This window comes from Chinchilla lanigera, unplaced genomic scaffold (genome assembly GCF_000276665.1).
Source record: "Chinchilla lanigera isolate Chin_1 unplaced genomic scaffold, ChiLan1.0 scaffold00001, whole genome shotgun sequence".
In the NCBI taxonomy this organism is placed as follows: domain Eukaryota; kingdom Metazoa; phylum Chordata; class Mammalia; order Rodentia; family Chinchillidae; genus Chinchilla; species Chinchilla lanigera.
In genome coordinates this window covers 33,288,386-33,309,464 of record NW_004955402.1, presented here as the reverse complement: position 1 = coordinate 33,309,464, position 21,079 = coordinate 33,288,386, and the positions used below count along the sequence as shown (strand labels likewise).

The 21,079-nt window shown below is 51.3% G+C and overlaps 1 protein-coding gene across 4 annotated transcripts in view; it reads left to right on the top strand.

The window, feature by feature from the left end:
• Zbtb7c (zinc finger and BTB domain containing 7C) overlaps window positions 1–13,078 on the top strand; it is a 93,515-nt gene extending 80,437 nt beyond the window's left edge. For all 4 annotated transcript variants that reach the window (XM_013510536.1, XM_005372894.2, XM_005372895.2 and 1 more), the window contains 2 exons: window positions 303–1,529; window positions 10,128–13,078. In XM_013510536.1, the coding sequence (XP_013365990.1) occupies window positions 303–1,529; window positions 10,128–10,779 (1,879 nt within the window). In that variant the 3' untranslated portion in view covers window positions 10,780–13,078. The remainder of the gene's footprint in view (window positions 1–302; window positions 1,530–10,127) is intronic.
• The last annotated feature ends 8,001 nt before the right edge of the window (window positions 13,079–21,079 follow it).

Here is a 21,079-nt window from a genome sequence, read left to right as displayed (position 1 = left end):
GATTCAGTGAACCATGCCCAGAAGAAACCTCTACAGCTTTTGCTACAGAGCTGATGCCTGCTGTCCAGTGAGACACTAACTCTCAGCTTTCCAGGGTGCAGAGAATAATCCCAGCTTGTGTCAGGCTGTGAATTTCAGGTGCAGCTTGGCAAAACTGAGAGGTAGAGTAGCCAGCTTTCTCGTGACAGAGAACCCCTTAAGCAAAGTAGGGGTGAGAGCAAGCAAGTAGTCCAGGGTCCTGGAGCTGATTCCCCTCCTGGGCCATGCTGCTAACCACATTAGGTCTCTCTGTTTCCTTGCAGGGCTCTGGCTGAGAACATGGCCAATGGCATCGACGAGCTCATTGGCATTCCCTTCCCCAACCACAGCAGCGAGGTGCTGTGCAGTCTCAATGAGCAGCGGCACGCAGGGCTGCTGTGCGACGTGCTCCTGGTGGTGCAGGAGCAGGAGTACCGCACACACCGCTCTGTCCTGGCTGCCTGCAGCAAGTACTTCAAGAAGCTCTTCACAGCTGGCAGCCTAGCCAGCCAGCCCTACGTCTATGAGATCGACTTCGTCCAGCCTGAGGCTCTGGCCGCCATCCTGGAATTTGCCTACACCTCCACACTCACCATCACCGCCTCCAATGTCAAGCACATCCTCAATGCTGCCAGGATGCTAGAGATCCAGTGCATCGTGAATGTGTGCCTGGAGATCATGGAGCCTGGTGGTGATGGAGGAGAGGAGGATGACAAGGAGGATGATGATGACGATGAAGATGATGATGATGAGGAAGATGAAGAGGAGGAGGAGGAAGAGGAAGAAGAGGAGGAGGATGATGATACAGAGGACTTTGCTGACCAAGAAAATCTGCCCGATCCCCAGGACATCAACTGCCACCAAAGCCCCTCCAAGACGGACCATCTCACAGAGAAGGCCTATTCAGACACACCCAGGGACTTCCCTGATTCTTTCCAGGCTGCCAGCCCTGGCCATCTGGGTGTGATCCGGGACTTCTCCATTGAGTCTCTGCTGAGGGAGAACCTGTATCCCAAAGCCAGCATCCCTGACAGGAGACCCTCCTTGTCTCCATTTGCCCCAGACTTCTTCCCACACCTTTGGCCAGGGGACTTCGGTGCCTTTGCCCAGCTGCCTGAGCAGCCAATGGACAGTGGGCCACTGGATCTGGTCATCAAGAACCGGAAGATCAAGGAGGAGGAGAAGGAGGAGCTGCCCCCACCCCCACCCCCACCCTTCCCTAGCGACTTCTTCAAGGACATGTTCCCTGACCTGCCTGGGGGGCCACTGGGCCCCATCAAGGCAGAGAACGACTATGGTGCCTATCTTAACTTCCTGAGTGCCACCCATCTGGGGAGCCTTTTCCCACCCTGGCCGCTGGTAGAGGAGCGCAAGCTGAAGCCCAAGGCCTCTCAGCAGTGCCCCATCTGCCACAAAGTCATCATGGGGGCCGGGAAGCTACCGCGGCACATGAGGACCCACACCGGGGAGAAGCCATACATGTGCAACATCTGCGAGGTCCGCTTCACCAGGTGCGAAACTGTAGCCAAGGGTAAGGTGAGGGTGCTGGGGACAGGGCCAGAAGCTGGGAGATGACAGCAGAAAGACGCATGGAGACCAGGGATGGAGAGAGAGCCGCAGGCTGAGCCTAGGCACATATCAAATTCATTGCTAGGAGGGATGGCAGCCATTACCCAGTGTGCTGACTTCCAAACCCATTGTAGCTAAAATATTTTCTCAGAAACAGTGTCAAGTGGGAGCCCAGGATATAAGACAGGTCAGAGCAGAGCTGTTCTGATGAGACAGAGGTGAGGGGCTTCACTGCCTTGTCCACATGGCCTCCCTGTCTTCTTCCCCACTGCATATCCACAGAGCCCTGTTGGAGGCTCCCCATGGAGGCAGCCCTTGTCTCATTGGGAAAAGCAGCAGCTACCCTTTCTGAAGCAGGACCTGCGTCCTAAGTGCCCCGAAGGATGGGGAAGCACTATTGCCTTCGTTTCAGGTCCATCTCCCAGTGGCAAGCTGGCCACTTGTAAGTGCAGCTGGACAGTGGCAGAGCTGGGACTTAGCTCTCAGTGCGTGGGCGATGGCAAAGTCTGGAGAGATCCCTGAAGGCCCCTTCCATCTCCCTTAAGGGATGGGCTTCATTTTATGGTCTCCCTTTTGCCTGTCCATGTTAGAAAGAAGGAGGATAACTATTCTAAGATTTGAAAGGAACGTATGACAAACTTCATCTTCAGGGAAACCATCGCATTCAGCAGATGTGTGTTATGCACCTTCCCTGTGCAGCAACTTTGGTAGTCAAAATGGACAGGTGGGACGATGTGAAATCAGAGCTGCCTGCTGATAGATTTTTGAAAGGCCACAGTTGTTGGAAAATACTGCCTGTTTGTGCCACCTGTGGCCCTTGGTCCTCTAGCTATCCATGGTGGGGAAAGGTCAGGTGAGTGGCCTCGAATCAATGTCTGGTCATTTCATGTGCTGGATGTGGACAGAGCCTGGTGACACCTGTGCCGTAGTCATGGCCTATGAAACTAGATCCTTTCCCCACTGCCACTGTCCCCTCAAAGAACTTACCTCGAAAAGCCCCAACTTGTTCTAACCGTGCACCATCACCCTAAATCCTCTTGGAAATTTGCCCTTGGGGATTGTTGGAGGCTCCTCCTTTGGATTTTTGCTCAGTGGGCCCAAGCCTTTGGCCTTTGAAAGTGGAGTGAAATTTTTTAATCAATTGAATATCAAATCAGGGACTGTGGTTTTCCAGGAATAACAAACAAGGTGAGTCCTCTAAACAGATACAACCTGCCTTCTTGGGTGGACGACAAGGAACACTATTTGGAGGTGCCAGAGAAGGGTTTCAGAAACACATTCCAGTGGCAGTGGCACTACTAAATAGCTCTGTGGCCACCCCTAGTGACTTCTTTGAAGGAAACACTAAGGGCTCCCACCGTGACTATGGAGTCCTCCTCACAGCTGCTTCTATGAGGTCCCGCAAACAGAATCACCACAGATGCTTCCAGGGGGCAGTAAGGAGAGAATCTGTAGGTGCAGGGCAGTGGCAAGCTCACACATCCAGGATGTGTCCCTTCCATCTTAGCAGCAAGCCACTTGGAATGCTCATGGTGTTCTGGTCCTGTTCTTCCATAGTGCAGGTGCACCTGAGTTCCTGGGAACCACCTCCCCTTGGGTGTCCCTTGAAAATAGCCCTGTGTGCTAACTCCACCTTGGGCAATGTTGTCCTCACTTTCCACCCCTGCCTTCTCCTGAATGCCACACAGGGCTCAGCTAGAATACCTGAAAAAGACTCAACTAAAACACAGGAAGGCAGGGATATAAGCCAGCATGCACGTGACGGCAGAGTTCACATACAGTGCACTCATCTTTAGCAGGGGCCTTGCTCCAGCCTGAGACTCCCAGCCCACTGGGACTGACCTCAAAGACTCAGGACAGATCCAGGAAAGCCAGCGGCTGCATCAGCCCAGAGTGCCCTCTCCTGCCTAGCCAAGCCCCTCTTCCCAGACTCCCCATGCCTGTCCCTTGGCAGATGGCTGCCACTGGAACCACCTCTCCTTTTTCAGGGGACACCAGGCCAGTGGCTTCAACAGCATATGCACCTCAGGGTACCATATGTGAGCTAACTGGCACCTGACTCCCCTTCTCCCTCCCTTCTGGGTCTTCCCCACACCATCCCTCTGTGAGGTCCACGCAGGTCTGGCCAGTCTGTGAGCCCCACTTTCCCTAGGAAAAGCTTTAAACTTGGCCAGTGACTGCAGATTTCTTGCCCTCTGGACACTGGAACATCCCCTGAGAATAGGCCTCCTGGTTTGGGCAACGATGCAATTTTATATAGGAGGGTGACATTTCAGAATAGTCCCTTGCAGCACATTCCTGATGGACCTTAAGGGTGGCCTCTGTGTCCACTGTCTCCCTACCCCTCCAGGCCAGATCAGCCCCGGGGCAGTTCCAGCCATCCAGCCATCTGTCCTGCCTGCCCTCTGGTTACTCCTGCTCAGCCGGATGACAGCCATCTGGGCCCCCAGGCTGTCTCCAGCTGCAGCAGCTGCGATCCAGCTCCCACCACACCTCCCCTCACTTGGTTCCCACTGGGCTCTGACCCTCCGGAACAAGATCAGACAAGCTCTGGGCCCCCTTTCTGGAGCAAAGAGAGGCCAGGGGCAGGGGACAGGAAGGGCGGAGGCTTGCTGGCCTGCCTCCCATCAGGGACTGTATTTCTCACTATGAACTGTGGCTGTCCTGTTGAACACTCCCACCACATTCTTCAGAATCACTGGTCCTTTGCTTCCTGCGCCCTCTCCAGGGCTGCCCAGCAAGGATTCTTTCCAGTCCTCCAACAGCACCAACCCTGACCTGTGCAGGATGAGATTTTCCTATAACACTTCCTAGAGCCAAGTCCACTTGCAGCCTTTCCATAGGGACCTGCTCTTTGGGTGAGTCCTCAACCACGATCTGTAACACCTTCCTACTTCCTCCCCACCTGGACATTCTTCAGCAGCAGTGGCTACTTCTCTGACCTGGAATTCCCAGGTTCCCTTGCAAGGCAAAACCAAAGATGAGGTGCAGGGGCCTGCCAGATTTAACACATAAGAAGGGCCCTGAAGGATAGGGAGCATGTGGCCCAGGAAGGACAAGAACTTGGTGGGCATTTCCTTGCACTGGACACTGCAGTGGGCCCTGTGCACCTTCTTGCTCCAACGGCAGCATCACTGCCAACTGGTACTGGGCCCCACCTCCTCTCACTTCCCACCACATGGGTCCTTGATCATAAGCCGTGGGGACCTGCCTGCTACAACAGGCCCTCTGCAGGGAGCTCCTAGAAGGCAAGGGTAAGGGTCTCCCTCCTCAGCCCTAATCCAAGGGTCACCTACAGCGAGGCTCAGCCATGTCTGATGGGCAAAAAATAAAGAAAAAAGAGCATGACTGGCCCCCAAAACAACAGAGGTGCCATGAAGGACAGACGGACCTTTCCCGGATGGCCAGCCTCTGCTTGCTAAGAACTCACCAGTGATAAGCCATGATGTCATCGGTTTTTGTAGAACCCCCTAGCAATGTCCCCAAAGGCTACTTTTATTGACCAGCACCTGACCTCCATTGGTCACCAACCCAATGCTGATGACCCCTCCCTGACATCTGTCTGCTCTCCAAACAAGAAACAGCATCCAGCGCCCTCCCTCCCCTGTCTTTTGTCCCCAGAGTGCCCTTCCCACAGCTCTGGGTACCTTGTTAAGATACTGTAAGGTGCCTGCCTGCCAAGCACAAGGTCCTGAGTTCGAGTCCCAGTACCAAAAAAAAAAAGATATTGTAAGGTCATTAGCCCAGCTGCAGGAAAAGAGGTGGTCTCGGACCATCATTCCCTGGGACATCTGGGTGGATGGTGCTGGGAAACACCTGACTGGGAGCCTTTGTAAAAGCAAATGTCCATGCTCAGGCCCACAGCCCTCTCCTCCCACTTGTACACAGTGACCCTTGTCCTCATGAGGACTTGAACATCTTTCCTGACCATGGATCCCTCCAAGTCAGAGGGGGCCCTGCGCATCAGGTTTGAGTGCCTATGTCTTTGGCGGGTCTCTGATGCAAGGAAATGGAATGAGGTGACAGGTAAGGGGAACTAGGACCTGAGAGGATGCATCACATTTGGAGATGAGGAGTTCTGAAATTAGCCCTGATGGTCATTAGTCAACAAACTCACCACAAGCACTCTTTCTACCTACTTGCAGTGTTGTGCACTTGCAGAATACAAAACGAGTGTCCAACAGGTGTGTCTCAAAGCAGGTACCACTGCCTACCTGCCCCAGTTGAACAGTCATCACTGAATGGCTGAAGGCAAGGCTCCACAGCTCTCAGTCATGGCACTTTGGAAAGAGCACTGGGAGGCCATTGGGAGGCTCAGGTTCAGAGCCTGGCTGTTTGCAGCTGTGTGACCTTGCTCAAGTCCTTTACTCCCTCTGGGCCTCAGTTTCTCAGGTGTCACTAGAGAGGGTGGAGCAGTTCCTCCTTGAGGTTGTTCCCCATTTCATGGCTATCCGGCCCACAGTGAGGGAAGCTATGAACATACTGATGTATCTCTGCCTCAGTTTCCTCATGAGAAGGATGATAATTCTGACTTTAGAGGCTCCAGGGAGCTCAGGCAGAATGCCCAGCCCACATAAGCCCTTGAGCCATGTTGATGATGAGTGCTGAGAATATCCACGATGTTGGGTCCCTTTTCTGCATCCAGTGGGGATCACTGCTTCCCTGCCCATGAATTTTCTGTCTCACGAATTACCATGTCATCTATACTCCTAACAAGCTATGCTCCAGGAGCCAGGGGCAGGTGGTGGCTTGTGTGCATGCACGCACAATGGCCTTTGTCCTAGCAATAGTACACACATGGAAATGAAGGGCGGCTCTGGCCAGAGTGACCTCAAAAGGTTTGTTACCTATCAGGAGCTCCTAGAGGTCTCAGCAGGGGTCATAGGCGATGCAGATGGAAAGTCTGGGTTTCCCCTGAGCACCTGAGCTGCTGGGAAGGCAATGCTGAAACACATGGAACCACTAGGGCACGGGAGATGACACCTTGTCTTCTGTTGCTGCTCCCCTGTGTCCCTCAGGCGACCTGCCTTCAGGGGCAGTGTTCATGTCATAGATGTCTGGAGTGTCAGGGACCTGGGTGACTGCTTGAGACGTAGGTGGATAGCCCAGTTCTGTCACCAGATGTCCAAAGAAGCAAAGCCAGCCAGAGCATGAGCAGCGTAATCCTGTGGCCCGTGGGTACCATGGGGGCTGCTGCAAAGCAGAGTAGAGAGAGCGTATAAAGAACTTTGAAAGCCACCTAAGGGCTGAGTTAGTACACAGGTCAGTGGAAGTGGAGCTTCAGGAGATTTTGACTGGGGCCCCTAGACCTCCCTTCCTCAAGGGAAGGGGCTATGAGCTTAGCTCCTGAGAGTCACACTCTAGAATAGTCCATCCAAACTCATGCTGCTTCCTCAAGCAGACCAAATTTGTGAAGAGAAAAGGGAGAAGAGCTGTCAGACACAAAGCCCACCAGACAAACCAGGATGGGAAAGAACCAGCACGAGGTTATTACCCAGGTGCAACACCCTTGGAATATCAGAAGTCACCATTTTAGAGATCAGGACACTGAGGCCCCAGGCAATGAAGGGACCTGGTCCCGTTCTTTAGAGCATGCCTGTCGTGACACGCACATGAAGAGGTCATTGACTAAGGAGGAGGCTATCCGGCCTTAGAATGCTGGTTACTCTCTGGTCCTTGCTTTCCTCATCTTGCAAGTGGGGGAACTAGATTCTATCAGCATTTTCATGGTCCTAAGAAGTGCATTGCTAATGACTCAGGTGACCGGCCTACCCACTCAGACTCTGAATCCCAGCGATCACTACCTGATCTCCAGTGGTTTCTAGGACTAGCTTGTCATACAGTGTGCCCACTCTCTCCACTCCTCACCCTGCTCCTGTGAATCACCGATAGGGAAAGACAGCTCTGCCCAGAACTGAGTCCTCCCGCTAGCAATGCCCTCTTTGGATAGGTCCTGTGTGCACTTGCTGAGACAGCCCACAGAGGCTGCCGGTGGGAAGTCCTCAGTGGGAATCCTCCTTTCCCCTCCCTAGGGTCCTATCCCCATACCATGCCTTGCCTCTGAAGAATGACCTTCTTGGGTCTCTGAAATAGTGTATTCACCTGCCCAGAGCAGGTACCCAACCACGTGATGAGGAGGCACCTTCCTAGCACTTCTTAGGCCATGGGCCACTGCCACTGAGACAGGATTAATTTGAGATGCCCTAATATTAGAGAAGTTTGGGAGAAGTTATAGGTATTTACAGTGAGGCCCTTGACATTTGAAGATGCAACACTTTTTGCTCATGTTTGAGAGTGATCCGAAGAATCAATACTGCAAAACTGTTAATTATGTAATAGCAATTTAAAAAATATTTCTCCATATATATGTGTGTGTATATACATACATTTCTTAAGTTTGCAGTGAGTATTAAATGAGTTGGTGACTCTTCCTTCACTGATGACTCTGGGCAGAGCCCTTTGCCAAGCCCTCGGGAGAGAGCAGGTCTTGGGTCCAGTGAGTGAGCCTAGCTGACCACCTACCTTTACTGTTGCCACCAAACCTGGGCAAATTTGTAGAGCCCAAGGCATATCCCTCAAGACTGTAGAGTAGCATCACTATAGGGCTACAAAATGGTCCTGTGCATCTCTCTCCTACTTTTGTATACAGGTCACAGTGCAGTGGTGAGAAAGAGACCCTGACTCCCAGGCCCAAGTTCTAGTGTCAGCTTTGCTGTTAGCTTCTGGGTGACCTTGACAAGTTCTCCTCACTGGGCTCACTTTGTCCACTCAAAGCATGAAAGATTTACCAAGCCCAGTGGTTCTCAAGGCAGGGCCTTGTGGGCCAGCACCTGGCAGCTTGTTAGAAATGCAGTTCTCTGGTCCCCTTCTCACCCCAGACCTGTGACTCAGGAGCTCTGGGGTAGGCCCAGCACTCGGTGATAAGAAGTCCTGATAGTGGTTCTCATGCATCACTCAAATTTGAGCCACTGGCCTGGATGCCCTCTAAGGTCCCATCCTGCGCAGTGTTCTGGGGCTACACACCCAGGGCTGCATGCTGCTGGGAAGTGGGATGTCACCACAGGAAAGGCTGTGGGGCTGCGCAGGAGACAGCCTGGTGCGTGGAGAATAGTCAGCTCCAGGCAGAAGCGCAGCGCCCCTCCCACCCCAAGCCCATCCTGCGGCCCTCCTCCCCACCTGCCAGGAATCCTCCTGGCTCTGCCCTTTCTTTCCCTCCACCCTTCCCGAGTTCACAAGATCGATAGTCCTTCCTCAGAGACCACTTTGAAACTGAGAGTCAGAGAGCCCTCTAGTGGCCAGAGGACACCAGGGCTTCTGCTGTCTGGGGTTATGCGGAGCATAGTTGAAATCTGGCCATTTTAGGGAGGACTCTTGGGCTGCACATCTGCTCTGACCTCAAAGCCCAGCCTGAAATTACAAGCAGACGCCCCACCCAAACCACACCTGTGGAGAGGAGGCAGCCTCCGGCCAGCTAGAAAAAACTGGAGAATAATCTGGACACGCACCCCGGTTGCCGCCGCCTCAGCCAAGCTGAAAGCCTCCTTAAACTAGCCTACTGACTGCATAGTCCTGAGGACAAAAAACCCAGGATATCAGTTTTCCTTTCAAGCCCACCACAATACGTGCTGTCTCTTGCTCGCAGAAAGCCAACTGTCTTCAGCAGCCCTGGACAGTGGGGATTCATGTCTGGCCCTGGGTTCAACTCTGTGCAGAGGGATTTCATAACTTACTAAGATCACCCAGCAAGCTGGTGGTGGGTCTGCAGCTGGAGCTGGGGCTAGGGACCCCGCCCTATACCATGACTTACCTCTGAATAATACTCTAAACCCGGAGAAGCTTTGCCTTAGATTAGCCTGCATTCTTGTTGCACCTGGCTCTTTTGTAAACCCTGAAATTTTCTGCAAAGAGGAGAGAGCCCAGGGCTTAGGATAAGAAACCACAGTGCAGGAGACTTGAACAAGGTGTGCCTTGGCTTCTAGAGACTCCCAGATTAGTGCGGAGGACAGACTGCAACAGCCCAGGGCCTGGGATGGGACCAGGGGCTGTGGACAAAGCATAAAACAAGGATGAGCCCAGAGAGAAGACTGTTGCCTGGAAAGCAAGGTTAAAGATTAAAATACAATCTGGTATCTGCAGAAGTCGCTTCACTATGAGAATGCTAAGGCCAGAATGCTGATTTAGGGGGACCTATCTCCCCCAAAGTCTGTTTTCCAGTATGTGAGACAGGGCCCTGATAAGCAATGGGAGAGTCATTAATCTCAGTTTGTGCATAAAAGGAGTTCCACAAGAGGAAGTGGTCTTTGAGGACACTGATCCTTCCCACTTCCTTCTAAGCTAGAGGGGTAGACACACCTGTTTAAAATGGGGGTGATCCTTAGGACAAAAGTTGAAGGTAGAGCCTAGCGTGGGCCGCCCTCCCTGGGGTTTAATACCATAGCAACGTGGAGCCTCAGCACATTCCTGGAGGAACTGGGAGCAAGGGCTGAGGAGTGGCTCCCGGTGTTTCATGCAGCAGCTAATTCCTGGCTTCTATACCGCAGGCAGGACAAGTTGAAGATCCACATGCGGAAGCACACAGGGGAGCGACCCTACCTGTGCATTCACTGCAACGCCAAGTTCGTGCACAACTACGACCTCAAGAATCACATGCGCATCCACACTGGGGTGCGGCCCTACCAGTGCGAGTTCTGCTACAAGAGCTTCACACGCTCCGACCACCTGCATCGCCACATCAAGCGCCAGAGCTGCCGCATGGCGAGGCCCCGGCGCGGCCGCAAGCCCGCCGCCTGGAGGGCCGCCAGCCTGCTCTTTGGCCCCGGCGGCCCTGCGCCGGAAAAGGCGGCCTTCGTCATGCCACCCTCCCTGGGCGAGGTGGGCGGCCACCTGGGCGGTGCGGCCGTGTGCCTCCCGGGGCCCAGCCCCGCCAAGCACTTCCTGGCGGCGCCCAAGGGCACCCTGAGCCTGCAAGAGCTCGAGCGCCAATTCGAGGAGACACAGATGAAGCTGTTTGGGCGCGCCCAGCTGGAGGCCGAGAGGAACGCGGGGGGCCTCCTGGCCTTTGCGCTGGCTGAAAATGTAGCAGCCGCGCGGCCCTACTTCCCGCTCCCCGACCCCTGGGCTGCAGGCTTGGCCAGCCTCCCCGGGCTCACCAGCCTCAACCACGTGGCTTCTATGTCTGAAGCCAACAACTAGGCTGGCCCCGGTAGACCTGGCCCACCGGCCCTGTCCCCTCTTACACGCCTGAGCTGCCCCAAGCAGTGGCTGTGAACTTCACATTTTACGAACACAGAGGAAATGAAACAATATGTATTAGCAACCATGGTGTTTTCTGCGCCTCCAAAGGCAGTGCCTCCCTTTTGCTGGTGTCAGAGAGGGGGATCACCTCCCAATGGGTCTGGAGCCTGGGACCTCCTCTCTCTGTCTGTCTCTCTGTCTCACACAGAAACTTACAGAGCCCATGCCACAGCAGAGGGCCATATACTGGTGCCCAGAGCACCTTGGAGCCCTGGGGTCTATACAGAGGGGATTGTTCCTCCTAGAGGTGGGCAGGATAGAGAAAGAACAAGGGTAGGGTCTTGGGCACACAGCTTGGTTGAGCCCCACTGTCCAATGGGAATTTCTTCTATCACTGGGGCTCATTTTCCAGTGCCCTGAGGTCTGGGGTCCTTTAGAGCAATGACCATCTTCCACACAGAAAGAGGTCCCATTGACCACGAGACATCCAGGGACAAGGAAGCAGCCACTGGAGTCCAGGTCTATGTTTCCCTTACCTGCCCTGCGACCTTGAACAGGTCAGCCGTCTGTGCCTCTGTGTCACCTACTACGAAGAGGCTTGGTAATTTAGGTTCCCTGCCCCTAGCTCCTGTACCTGTCTACATCTATCCTCTAAAGAGGATCCTGGAGAGGTAGGAACTTTGCACCCTCTATTTTCCTGGAGAAAGTTTCTCTTACTGGGTACTTTGCTTTATTACCTCCACCTCCACTTTAGAATATTAGTACAGGCAACAAATTTGACCAAACTAGACAAGGGGAGGCTATGGGGTGGCTGTCACCACTTGTCCATAGCCCACAGGCAGATCTGGAGGGCTCCATGCTGCCCCACTTCCTGCAAGCTCTGTTTGGTCTGCACCCCTGGAAACACTCATCAGCATTTGCCCCACTCTCCTGTGCCCTCTTCAAAGCTGTACAGAGTCTCTTGGGACTCCTGGGGCCAATATCAAAGGGACAAGGCCAGATACTTGCACCTGACAACTGTCTCCCTTCCCCCTGATTCTTGAACTGAGACAAAGCACCCAGTTATTCAGGCTTTATTTGTTTGCTTCTCAATGTAGGGGTCCTGCAGGTGCCAGCCTCAATGGTGATTGCCCCCTTCTCAGTGTTTCACTCTCCCCAACCCTTTTTTCCACCCTCTGGGGATGAAGTTCCAGTGTTTGGCTTCCCTCTTGGCAGAAGGGTTGTGGGGAGGGGCAGAGGTTTGAGATCTGAAGATCCTTGTGTCTTAGGACATACACTGTCCTGGTCTGAGGTTAATGGCAGGTCCTGAGAAGGAAGACAGCTGCGTTGGCTGAGTGCCTTCCTGAGTGTGCTCCTCTTTTCTTCCCTCCCTCCTTTTTCTACCTGAGTCTGCTTTGACTGCTTAGTATCCCAGAGAGGAAAGTGCACCTGCCCAGAGGGCCCAGGACTGAAGTCCCTGGTCCCCAAGCTGTGGCACAAGAGCTTGGTCCTTCTTATCGCCTTGGCTTTTTTCCTGAGCAAACACACAAAAAAACAAAAAGGCCAGAGAAGACCACAGACTCTGTCCCTCTCACAGCTCCCCAGAAGAGACTCCCTCAGTCCTCATGTCACCAGATGCCATTTCAGCAGGGTGGAAACATCCAGACACCCTCTGCGGTCACCTGCCTGGGTAGCCACCTCTTAGATTCTTGTCTCCATTTCAGACACTTGCTTCTGGGACCCACCAGCTGATGTGCCCAAGCTCCCACATTGCCAAGGGACTGGGGCTGATCTCAACTTACAAAGACAAAATGAACAAAGTGGAATCCAGTGGTGTTGGGGCTTTTGTTTTTATTTTGTAAACGTAATGACTTCTTATAAACTCCAATTTTCAGATGACTGGTTAGTTCTTTTTGTTTTTTCTTGGCTGCAGTTTGGAGTTGTACATTGTAAAATATCCAAAGATGTTGAGTACTGTATGATCAAGAACTTGAAGCAAATGGGGGTGCAGGGGGGAGGGGTGGCTGTTTTATTTTGTTTCAATTTTCTTTTTGATATTTCTGATTTCCCTGTCTGTCTGTGGGAAAACTTTGGAATTTTTTCTATTTATAACTCTTTTTATGTGATTGCTATGTAAAATGACACTCAACAAAGTTTGCCTTAGTGATTCAAGGGACAATCTTCCATAACTTTGGTCGCACGCAGCATCCTGCCGAGAAACTCTCAGCTAATTTTCTGGCCTATTTATTAAACAGTATTAACTGACTTGATTAAATCATATTGAGAGTTGCACTTCTATGAGATGTCACTGCTGGATGTTCTGGGCAGCAACGAACCTATCTGTAGAAGTTCGGCACTTAAAGTATACACTATTATGTGTCATGCATTTCAAATCATCTCAAAGACACCGTTCCAGACACCTAAACCTTTGACTTTCTTTAATCATCAGGAGGACAGTGAGTCAAAGCAGCCCTTTTTGCTTCACTGGGTTCAGAGTGAAATCCCCCTCCCAGGTCATACTTCAGGTGTCTCTGGGTGTTGTGGGTAGGCTGAGCTCAGTTCTTCATAATCTCTTATATCGTAACTTTGTGAGGCACTGTATGATGGTAAGCTATAAGATGTCTGTGAGCCTGCACACAGTGTGTGTGTGTGTGTGTGTGTGTGTGAGAGAGAGAGAGAGAGAGAGAGTGTGTAGGGGCATGTGCCCAGGTGCAGCCTGGGGCATCTGAGCACGAGGAAGGCCAGGACTGCTGACTGTGTGAGCACAGCCAGTTGTACTAGTTCCCCGGCATGGTGCCCAAGCAGGCCAGCCCGCCCTACTGCCACGCTGGCCTCTTCTCATCCTTGCTGTGGAATTGGGCTTCTCCTCCTTGGGTCACCAGAACCTCTTTCCAACCACATAGTTCTAGGTCTTGAAGGAGGTAAAGAAATATGCTTCTCATTGAATGGGCTTCACTCTGTTCAAAGCATAGACCCAAAGCAAACTCTTAAGAGTTAAGTTTTTCTTTGAACTGCATTTTCTGGAAAACCAAGGGCTAACCTGGAACTTCCTTTCTGTTCTCAGTTCCTTTTCTCGCTGTGGTAGGCACTTCCTGTGCAGCATTTCTTGTGCACAGAAAAAAACAGATCTGGATTTAAAATCCGAATTCCTCTGAGCCATGTGCCCTCAGGTTAATCACTTCTCCACTCGGATCCTCTCTTTCCTGACCTCTTGTACTATAAGAATTCCTAAATTCTCCATCTAAACATCCCTCTGTTGAGGGCCGAGCCAGTTGGCTGACTAAGGGGCTGAAATCTAAAGAAATAGCCTGAAGTGACCTTCCTATAGGGTAATGCTCCTTTGAAGTTGCCTCTTGCGGTTTTGAAATTCATACCTCTGTATTCTATTACATAACACATATGCATTTATCTTCATATAAAAGAATGGCTTGAACTACTTCCAGGTAAAGTGACTGGCTTTTCTAGAATCTTCTAGTGAAGTCAGAATGGTCTATTGGTGACCCTGCAGCTTTAAGAGGCCCCAGCTCATGGCTGATGGCTGGGGGTGGGCACAGCCTGCCGCAAGAACACAGGCCATGAGACTCCACTGGCTTAGACTCTTAGGGATGCTTTGATCCTCATTCTGGGGCCCATGTCCACTGAAGGATAAGGTGAAGGCGGGAAGAAGTGAGGAACCGGACCCAGTGAGCCCCTACACCTGGCTGCTGCTGAACTCATGGGAGTAAAATCTTTTAGCCCCAGCAAGGTGGGAATTATATGGAGGTCACCAGATGTGGTCCCAAGATGCTAAGGGAGTTGGGGTACTAGCAACAAAGGACCTCCTGGGCAAGGAAGGGGTGGTGTTAGGAAGAGGACAAGGCCTCTGAGGACAGGCCAAAGAAGCAAGCACAGCTTCCTCTGGAGAAGAAGCCTTATGGAACACGCTGAAACAAAGCCTGGGGCTTCTCCGTGTGTGATAGAAGGTGCAAGGGTCTTGCCAAGAATTTAGCCAGTTCAACCCAATAGCAGAGACAGTCCAGCGGCAACCAGTGCCCAAACAAAGGAAGATGACTTCCTAACATCTGGAGCTGCCCTAGAGTGGAATGAGGTCCCTTAGGAAGGAGGAAGCTCTCTGTCATCGGAAGCACTCAATCTTTCAAGAATGCTGGAGGATAGATTCCTGCACAGGAAGGAGGGCTTGCTTTCTAGGTAGCCCCATGGGTCCCTCCTACCTGCTCTGTGAAAGGCACACATACACCTCTATGGCCATAGGAGGACTGTCAAGAGTGGTGACAAGAAGAGCTGCGACAAGTGTGCCCTCCCCACCCCGCCCTCACTGGTGACTACTGCAAATGGGGGCCAGAGAAAGGGGCTCCACAGAGAAGGGCCCTGCACTCATGTAGAGCTCCCAGTGAGCAACAAGAGAACCGTGAGCTGACAGGAAGTGAGACTCCCTGCTCTCAGGCCCATAGCGAAGTGTGGCACCACAGCTCATCCCTGTCCTAGCAGGACAGGATCCTCCTGCCACCTCTTCACTACCACTTCCTCTTTTCCCCAGAGCCCTTGCTGGCAGCCTCCTGAGGGTCCTCTGAGTTCAAGAGCAAGAGCAGGCAGCGGGCCATAGAAGGGAACACTGTCAGAGAAGGGTACAGCAGGGACAGTCCCTCCAGAGTGTCAGGTGGGGCTAGGCCTGGGAATGTGGGGCTAGACCTGGGAATGTGAGACTCTAGCCAGGGGCTTCCCAAGTTCAGTCCTTCGGGCACTAAGAAAGTCAGGAACATGGCACCTTTGCTGAACATCAGAGACCTGGGATGTCATAGGATAAATTTTAGAATCAGGTGTTTAACCAACGACACTTCTACTTCCAACCACCCATCCCATGTCCTACTTTTTCCCCGCTGACCCCAGCTGCCCCCCACTACGCGGGCGCCCCTCTGCGCTCTACCTTCTTACTCACGACCTGCCTCCAGAGGAGGCGTGACGGCTCACGGGCTCCCCCTTTCGGCCATCCGTGCTCCTTGTTCGGACTAAGCACAGCCACAGACCTCAGGCCTCTACAGATAAATAAGCACAGGTCTTTTGGGCAGAGGGGACCAGCACAGTGTCAGCTGCTGACCCGGTAACCCGCTAACCCACTGCCTGGCTCAGGAGGAGACCATGCATGCAGGAAGAAAGTAAATAACCTGCTTCCTTCCTTTCAGGTTGGAAGGCTGAGAATTGAATAAGCCTAAACTGATGGAAGGATTCCCTGGAGACACCCTGCTCCTTTTCCTTTTGTGACTACACACTGCAGGGGAGTTGCTGTAGAGACCTTGAGCAGTGGTGACCATGTGACCTGAACCCCAAAAATGAGCCCAGAAAGGCTTTTGCAAATCAGGGCAAAATCACTCACATCTTGCCCAGAAAACCTGGAAACTGATCACTTTGTCTGCTGCTAGATCCACCCCCACTGCCCAGTCATCAGATGTCCAGGTTGATGTCATCTCTCCTTGTAGCACAAGGAGACACACAGCTGCTGAACCAGACGTGGCAGGGCCACTTCGCCGTGAGTCTCCCCGCTGGAATATTTATCACATGTATAACACTCTCATTTTCATTCTATTGCTCCTCGCTTTAACCATGAACTCTGACCTTGATCACAAAAACAAAAGAATAAACTAATGGGTTTCTGGACCGAGGAAGACCCCTTTCCCATGTTCCTCTAAAAATTAATACACAAAACACTGACCCTCTGGGTATTGTAGTTGCCTTATGCCTTCTCCATGGACTCTTACATCCATTGATCATCTAACTCTTAGCCCTTTGAGAAATGTATCATTATAACCCGTTTGCATCAGCCAGAGCTCCTAGGCAAATGTCAGCTTCAGTAGAAAAGTTATTTATTAAAGGAAATAAAGCTCTCACAGAATTTCCACAAGGTCAGAGAGTCAAGCTTGCAGGGCCACCAAGATTAGTTGTGCAGGCTGCACACTGCACACGGCCACCCCATTTGAGGGAGTGTCATTCACACCTTGACAGATTTGTGTATTTGTTAGACAATAGATGTGCATATGATAACAAATTTCCAGCAGATGGCAGTAAATTGTCTCAGAAGTACATCCTTGTCTAATTAGCACCAAGTCTCCAAATAGCCTAGGGCAGCCCATGGCCTGGAAACCAGAAAGCCAAGTCGGGAACAACCCCAAACCACACAGTGTCAGATTTGATTGAAGCTGCTGCTGGATGCAGATCCCAAAACTCACATCACCAGCCCCAGGGCCTGGACATGGGAACCCTGCCTCTGTCGCCTGCTCTGTAGCAGTAGGTGATACTTCTGTACCACCTAGAAAACAGATTCCATACATCCATCCCTCCTTGTGCTGCTCCCCATGGCACAGAGTCTGTGCTGGGACACCTGACTGGAAGAGCCAAGCCTCACGAAGGCCCATGGGAATACAAGTTCCTGGCTTCCCCATGGGGGTGGAGGTGGTAATGTCTTTCTCCAGACAGCAGAGTTGTGTGTGAGGAGTTTGAAGCAGTCTTTTGTGTGTGAGGAGCCTGAAGCTCACACTGAGAAATGGTAAGAACAAAGCTGCAGAGCAAGCTGTGACAGAGTGAGACTGGAACCCCAGGCCACCAGCTCTCCAGGCGTAGCATCACACTGTCCCCTTAAAAGTCAGGGGCAAAAATGCAGAAAGGACACTGAGAACCGACCTCTAGAGGCAGCTCATTCTGGTCATTTTTCCCTTGATGCCCGAGCCCTCTGTAGGTCTTGTAGCACTCATCACTACACACACCCACACACACACACACACACACACACACACGCATGAACGCACACATGCACACACGTACCAAACCCTGTTTCCCAGCAGTAAGCTCCGGTCAGCATGAGGGGACTACCCATGTCCCCTGTCCCTCAGTGACAGTTGAGGCCCTGTGGGCTTCCCGTCACATCCAGCTTCCCTCCTCAAAAGGGGCTCCAGTTCAGTTGGCATAGCAGAGCCCAGATGTGTGATTTAATTAAATGGTTTTTTACTTCCAATTCATACATGGCTCCTGTAGGAGCTATACCCTGAAGTGAAAAAGTGCATTCTTATTGCCCACTGCCTGGGATATGGCAAGCAAGTGGGCCCTAGTCAGGGTAGCAGCTGGGGGAACGGAGGGAGAGACAGGACACAGCAAAAGGTGTGGATATGGTCACTGCTTTTTTCTCAGGTGGCTGGAGAAGTTTGGGAGGGGGAGGTTTCCTCCCCCATGTGACAGACCCAGGCTCCCTCCCAAGGGCCTCAGCAAGCTGACCCAGGCCTCTGTCTGTGTGAGAGACCCTATGTCACTCATCCTCCCAGCCCACCTTTCCTCCTGCATAAAAAGGGGGTACTGATCCCCACTTGGAGGGCTCAGTGGGGTATAAGGTGGGGACATGTGGAGTGCAGCACCTCCTGCTCCCCCAGTAAGTCCTCAGTCAGCTTAGGTGTCCCTTCTTCCTGTCCCTCAGTACATTTAAAGCATTCATGTTTGTTTATGTTTCCTTTCCTTTCTCCTTTTACTTTTTTTTTTACTCTAAAAATGGGAAAAGAAAGAAATGTAGGAAAGGGGAGAGGAGAAAAAGGCAGAGCTTCTTTTCCAGGTGTGCTTCCTTGTGACGAAGCTGAGGGATACCTGGGGGGCTGCATGTGGGGACCTGGGCAGAGATTGGGTATGGATAGGGGTGTTCACATACGAGACCCTCACAATACTAGGTGGAGCTGGGTAAGGACAGAAAAGAGGGACCGTGGACCACTGGCCATAGACTGGTCTGGCCCAAACTTGAAGGAGCCTGAGAATTCAAACTGGATTCTGGCTTTCAGGTCTTTCTGAAGGTACTTGCTAAGGTAGGATGCCAGGATGTTGTTCCACAAACAACGTGGTAGCTTGACTTATATCTAAATATTTAGACCTGTGATATATGGGCATACTTTTGGTAATCTGGTACAGGCCTTGCAAGTACCAGGGATGGACTGAGACAGGGCCCTGACTGTGTTGTGTCCCTGAGATCTAGCAAAGGCTGTGCAGGTCTGGCTGGTGGCCCAGTGGCCAGGGACTGCATTTGCATTTCCACTTTGCTTAAAGTTGCCTGCACATTATTGAAGGAGCCAACTCAGCAAGAATTCATCTTCCCTACCACTCCCCTTCACCCCTGCTCTTCTAGATCTCGCTTCTCCAACTCTTTACAGTTCTAGAGGATTCCATACCTTTACAGACCACACTGGAGTATTGAAAAAGCCTCACATTAGTTATTTGCACAGTGCAGCCCAGTGTAACATCAAGCTTCCATCCCTTGGACATCTCTGCACTTCCCCCTATGCTCTCCTTCACGCAGCTCAGGAACTTGCAGTGGAGACTGGAGTAGGACTGCATTCCACTCTTTGCACCTGGTCTTCACATGTATAGCAGCTATATTTCTGGATCCTCTGGGAGCATGCAGAGAGGAGGCGTCCAGGAGGACAAGGTAGTATCTAAGGCAGTGTCCTCTGAGTGGCAAATCTCCAAATGCTAACTTGTTCTCTCAGCATTGAAACCTCCAACTCTGCACTGTCCCCTCTGGATGGGTCTTGTTCCCTTGTATGATGGTCCTGTGTCCCAACATTGGTCACTCATGAATAGGACCAATGACAGACAAGTGTTCATACTTTACAGATAGGTTTTTATAACTCTACCGGGTGACCAACTGCAAAAGAGATATTCTAACCTTTAAAATTCCTTTCTCTGGGGCAGAGCTGTGAGGCCTGGTGAAATTTAATTAGAGCTTTCAGTTTTACTTTATGTGGACATCAAAGACAAGTGTCTTTATGATCTTCTTAGTGGGACATACATGACAGAGAGCCCCATGCAGCACTGCATGCCCAGGCTTCTGTTGGTTCATCACACTCCTTCCACTATGTCAGCTTACATATAAATGGAGACACCAAGTACAAAGCAGAAAGGGGACCTATTTAAAGGATATTGTAGCTCAGTAGACTGCTAGGAAGTCAGAGAATCAGCCTCAGAAAGGAAGCTAAGACTGGAAGAGGCTTGGTATCAGAAAAATTGGCCGAGATCATTGTCTGGGAATTTTCTCACTAGGTGTGATGGTTAATCTTGACTGTCAACTTACTCGATTGTTTTGAGAGGCACATAGGAGGCTAGTTAAGTACAATTTTGGGTGTGCCTGGGTGGGTCAAGGATATAGACCTTGGAGACTATATCCTATCCCCAGCCCCTTTCCTCTTTGGCTCTTCCTTCTTCATCTCTAGCAACCACGTAGTTGAGTAGCTTTCTTCCACAATGCCCCTCCACCGTAACATTCCTGCCTTGGAGCCAGCTGACCTTAGACTCAACCCCCTGAAACTTTGAGCCAAAATAAATACTCCTTTAAGTTGCTATGTCAGATATTTGGTCCCAGTGATGGAAAGCTGATACACTGGGAGACTACCCTGGGGACCACCAGCAGTCATAGCAATAGAGACCACCACTGTATGACTGCTGTTGCATCTGCACATCACTCTCTCCAGACACAGTGTGAGGGAGAAGCATCCAAATAACCAAGGCCCAAGTGCAGGTTTCCTACCTGTTGCTGCCAGGAGACTGGCAAAGGATGCTCTGAGCCTGTTTAGCTTCTACCTCACTCTTGTAGGTATCTTTCACAAGTAAAAGTATGACAGGATGCAGGGTAACTACATAGTGACTGAGGTTGAATATAGTTGGTATGCTTTGTTTTAAAAAAAAAAGTCACATTTCATTATTCTCATATGTTTATATGAGAAAGAAAAATCATGACAGCATCTTAGGCCAATGACAGGGTCTAATGTAGTATAGTGTTTTGTACTTCAAAGGCTTTTTTCTCATTTGAGAATTTAGAATATTTCCTTAGCAATTTATTATGTTCCATCCCTTTTTACCAGCTCTAAAGAGAGCCTGAAGGGGCTTTGAGAACATAGAAGGATGCTTTCTGAGCCTTCTGCTGCCACTGACTGTGCAACTTTGAGAATGTTACCTTCACTCTCTGAATCTGTGTTGTATCACCTGGAAAATGAGGGGTGGACAAGGGGATTCGCACAATTTCTTTCCATTGTCACAAAGATTCCATACGTTTATTTTGAGGAGCATTTGGAAGAGGCCTAATTTCCCAATTAAGGACCATCCTCACTTTCCAGGATGGAGGTTGCCAATGGGCAGGGTGTGAATTGCCCAAGGTTGTTTGATATAAATATTTTAGAGAATAACTGTACTATGTGACCAAAATAATCCCCTGGAAGTGCCTTTCAAGCCATACTACCAAACAATGCACGAATTTGTTTCT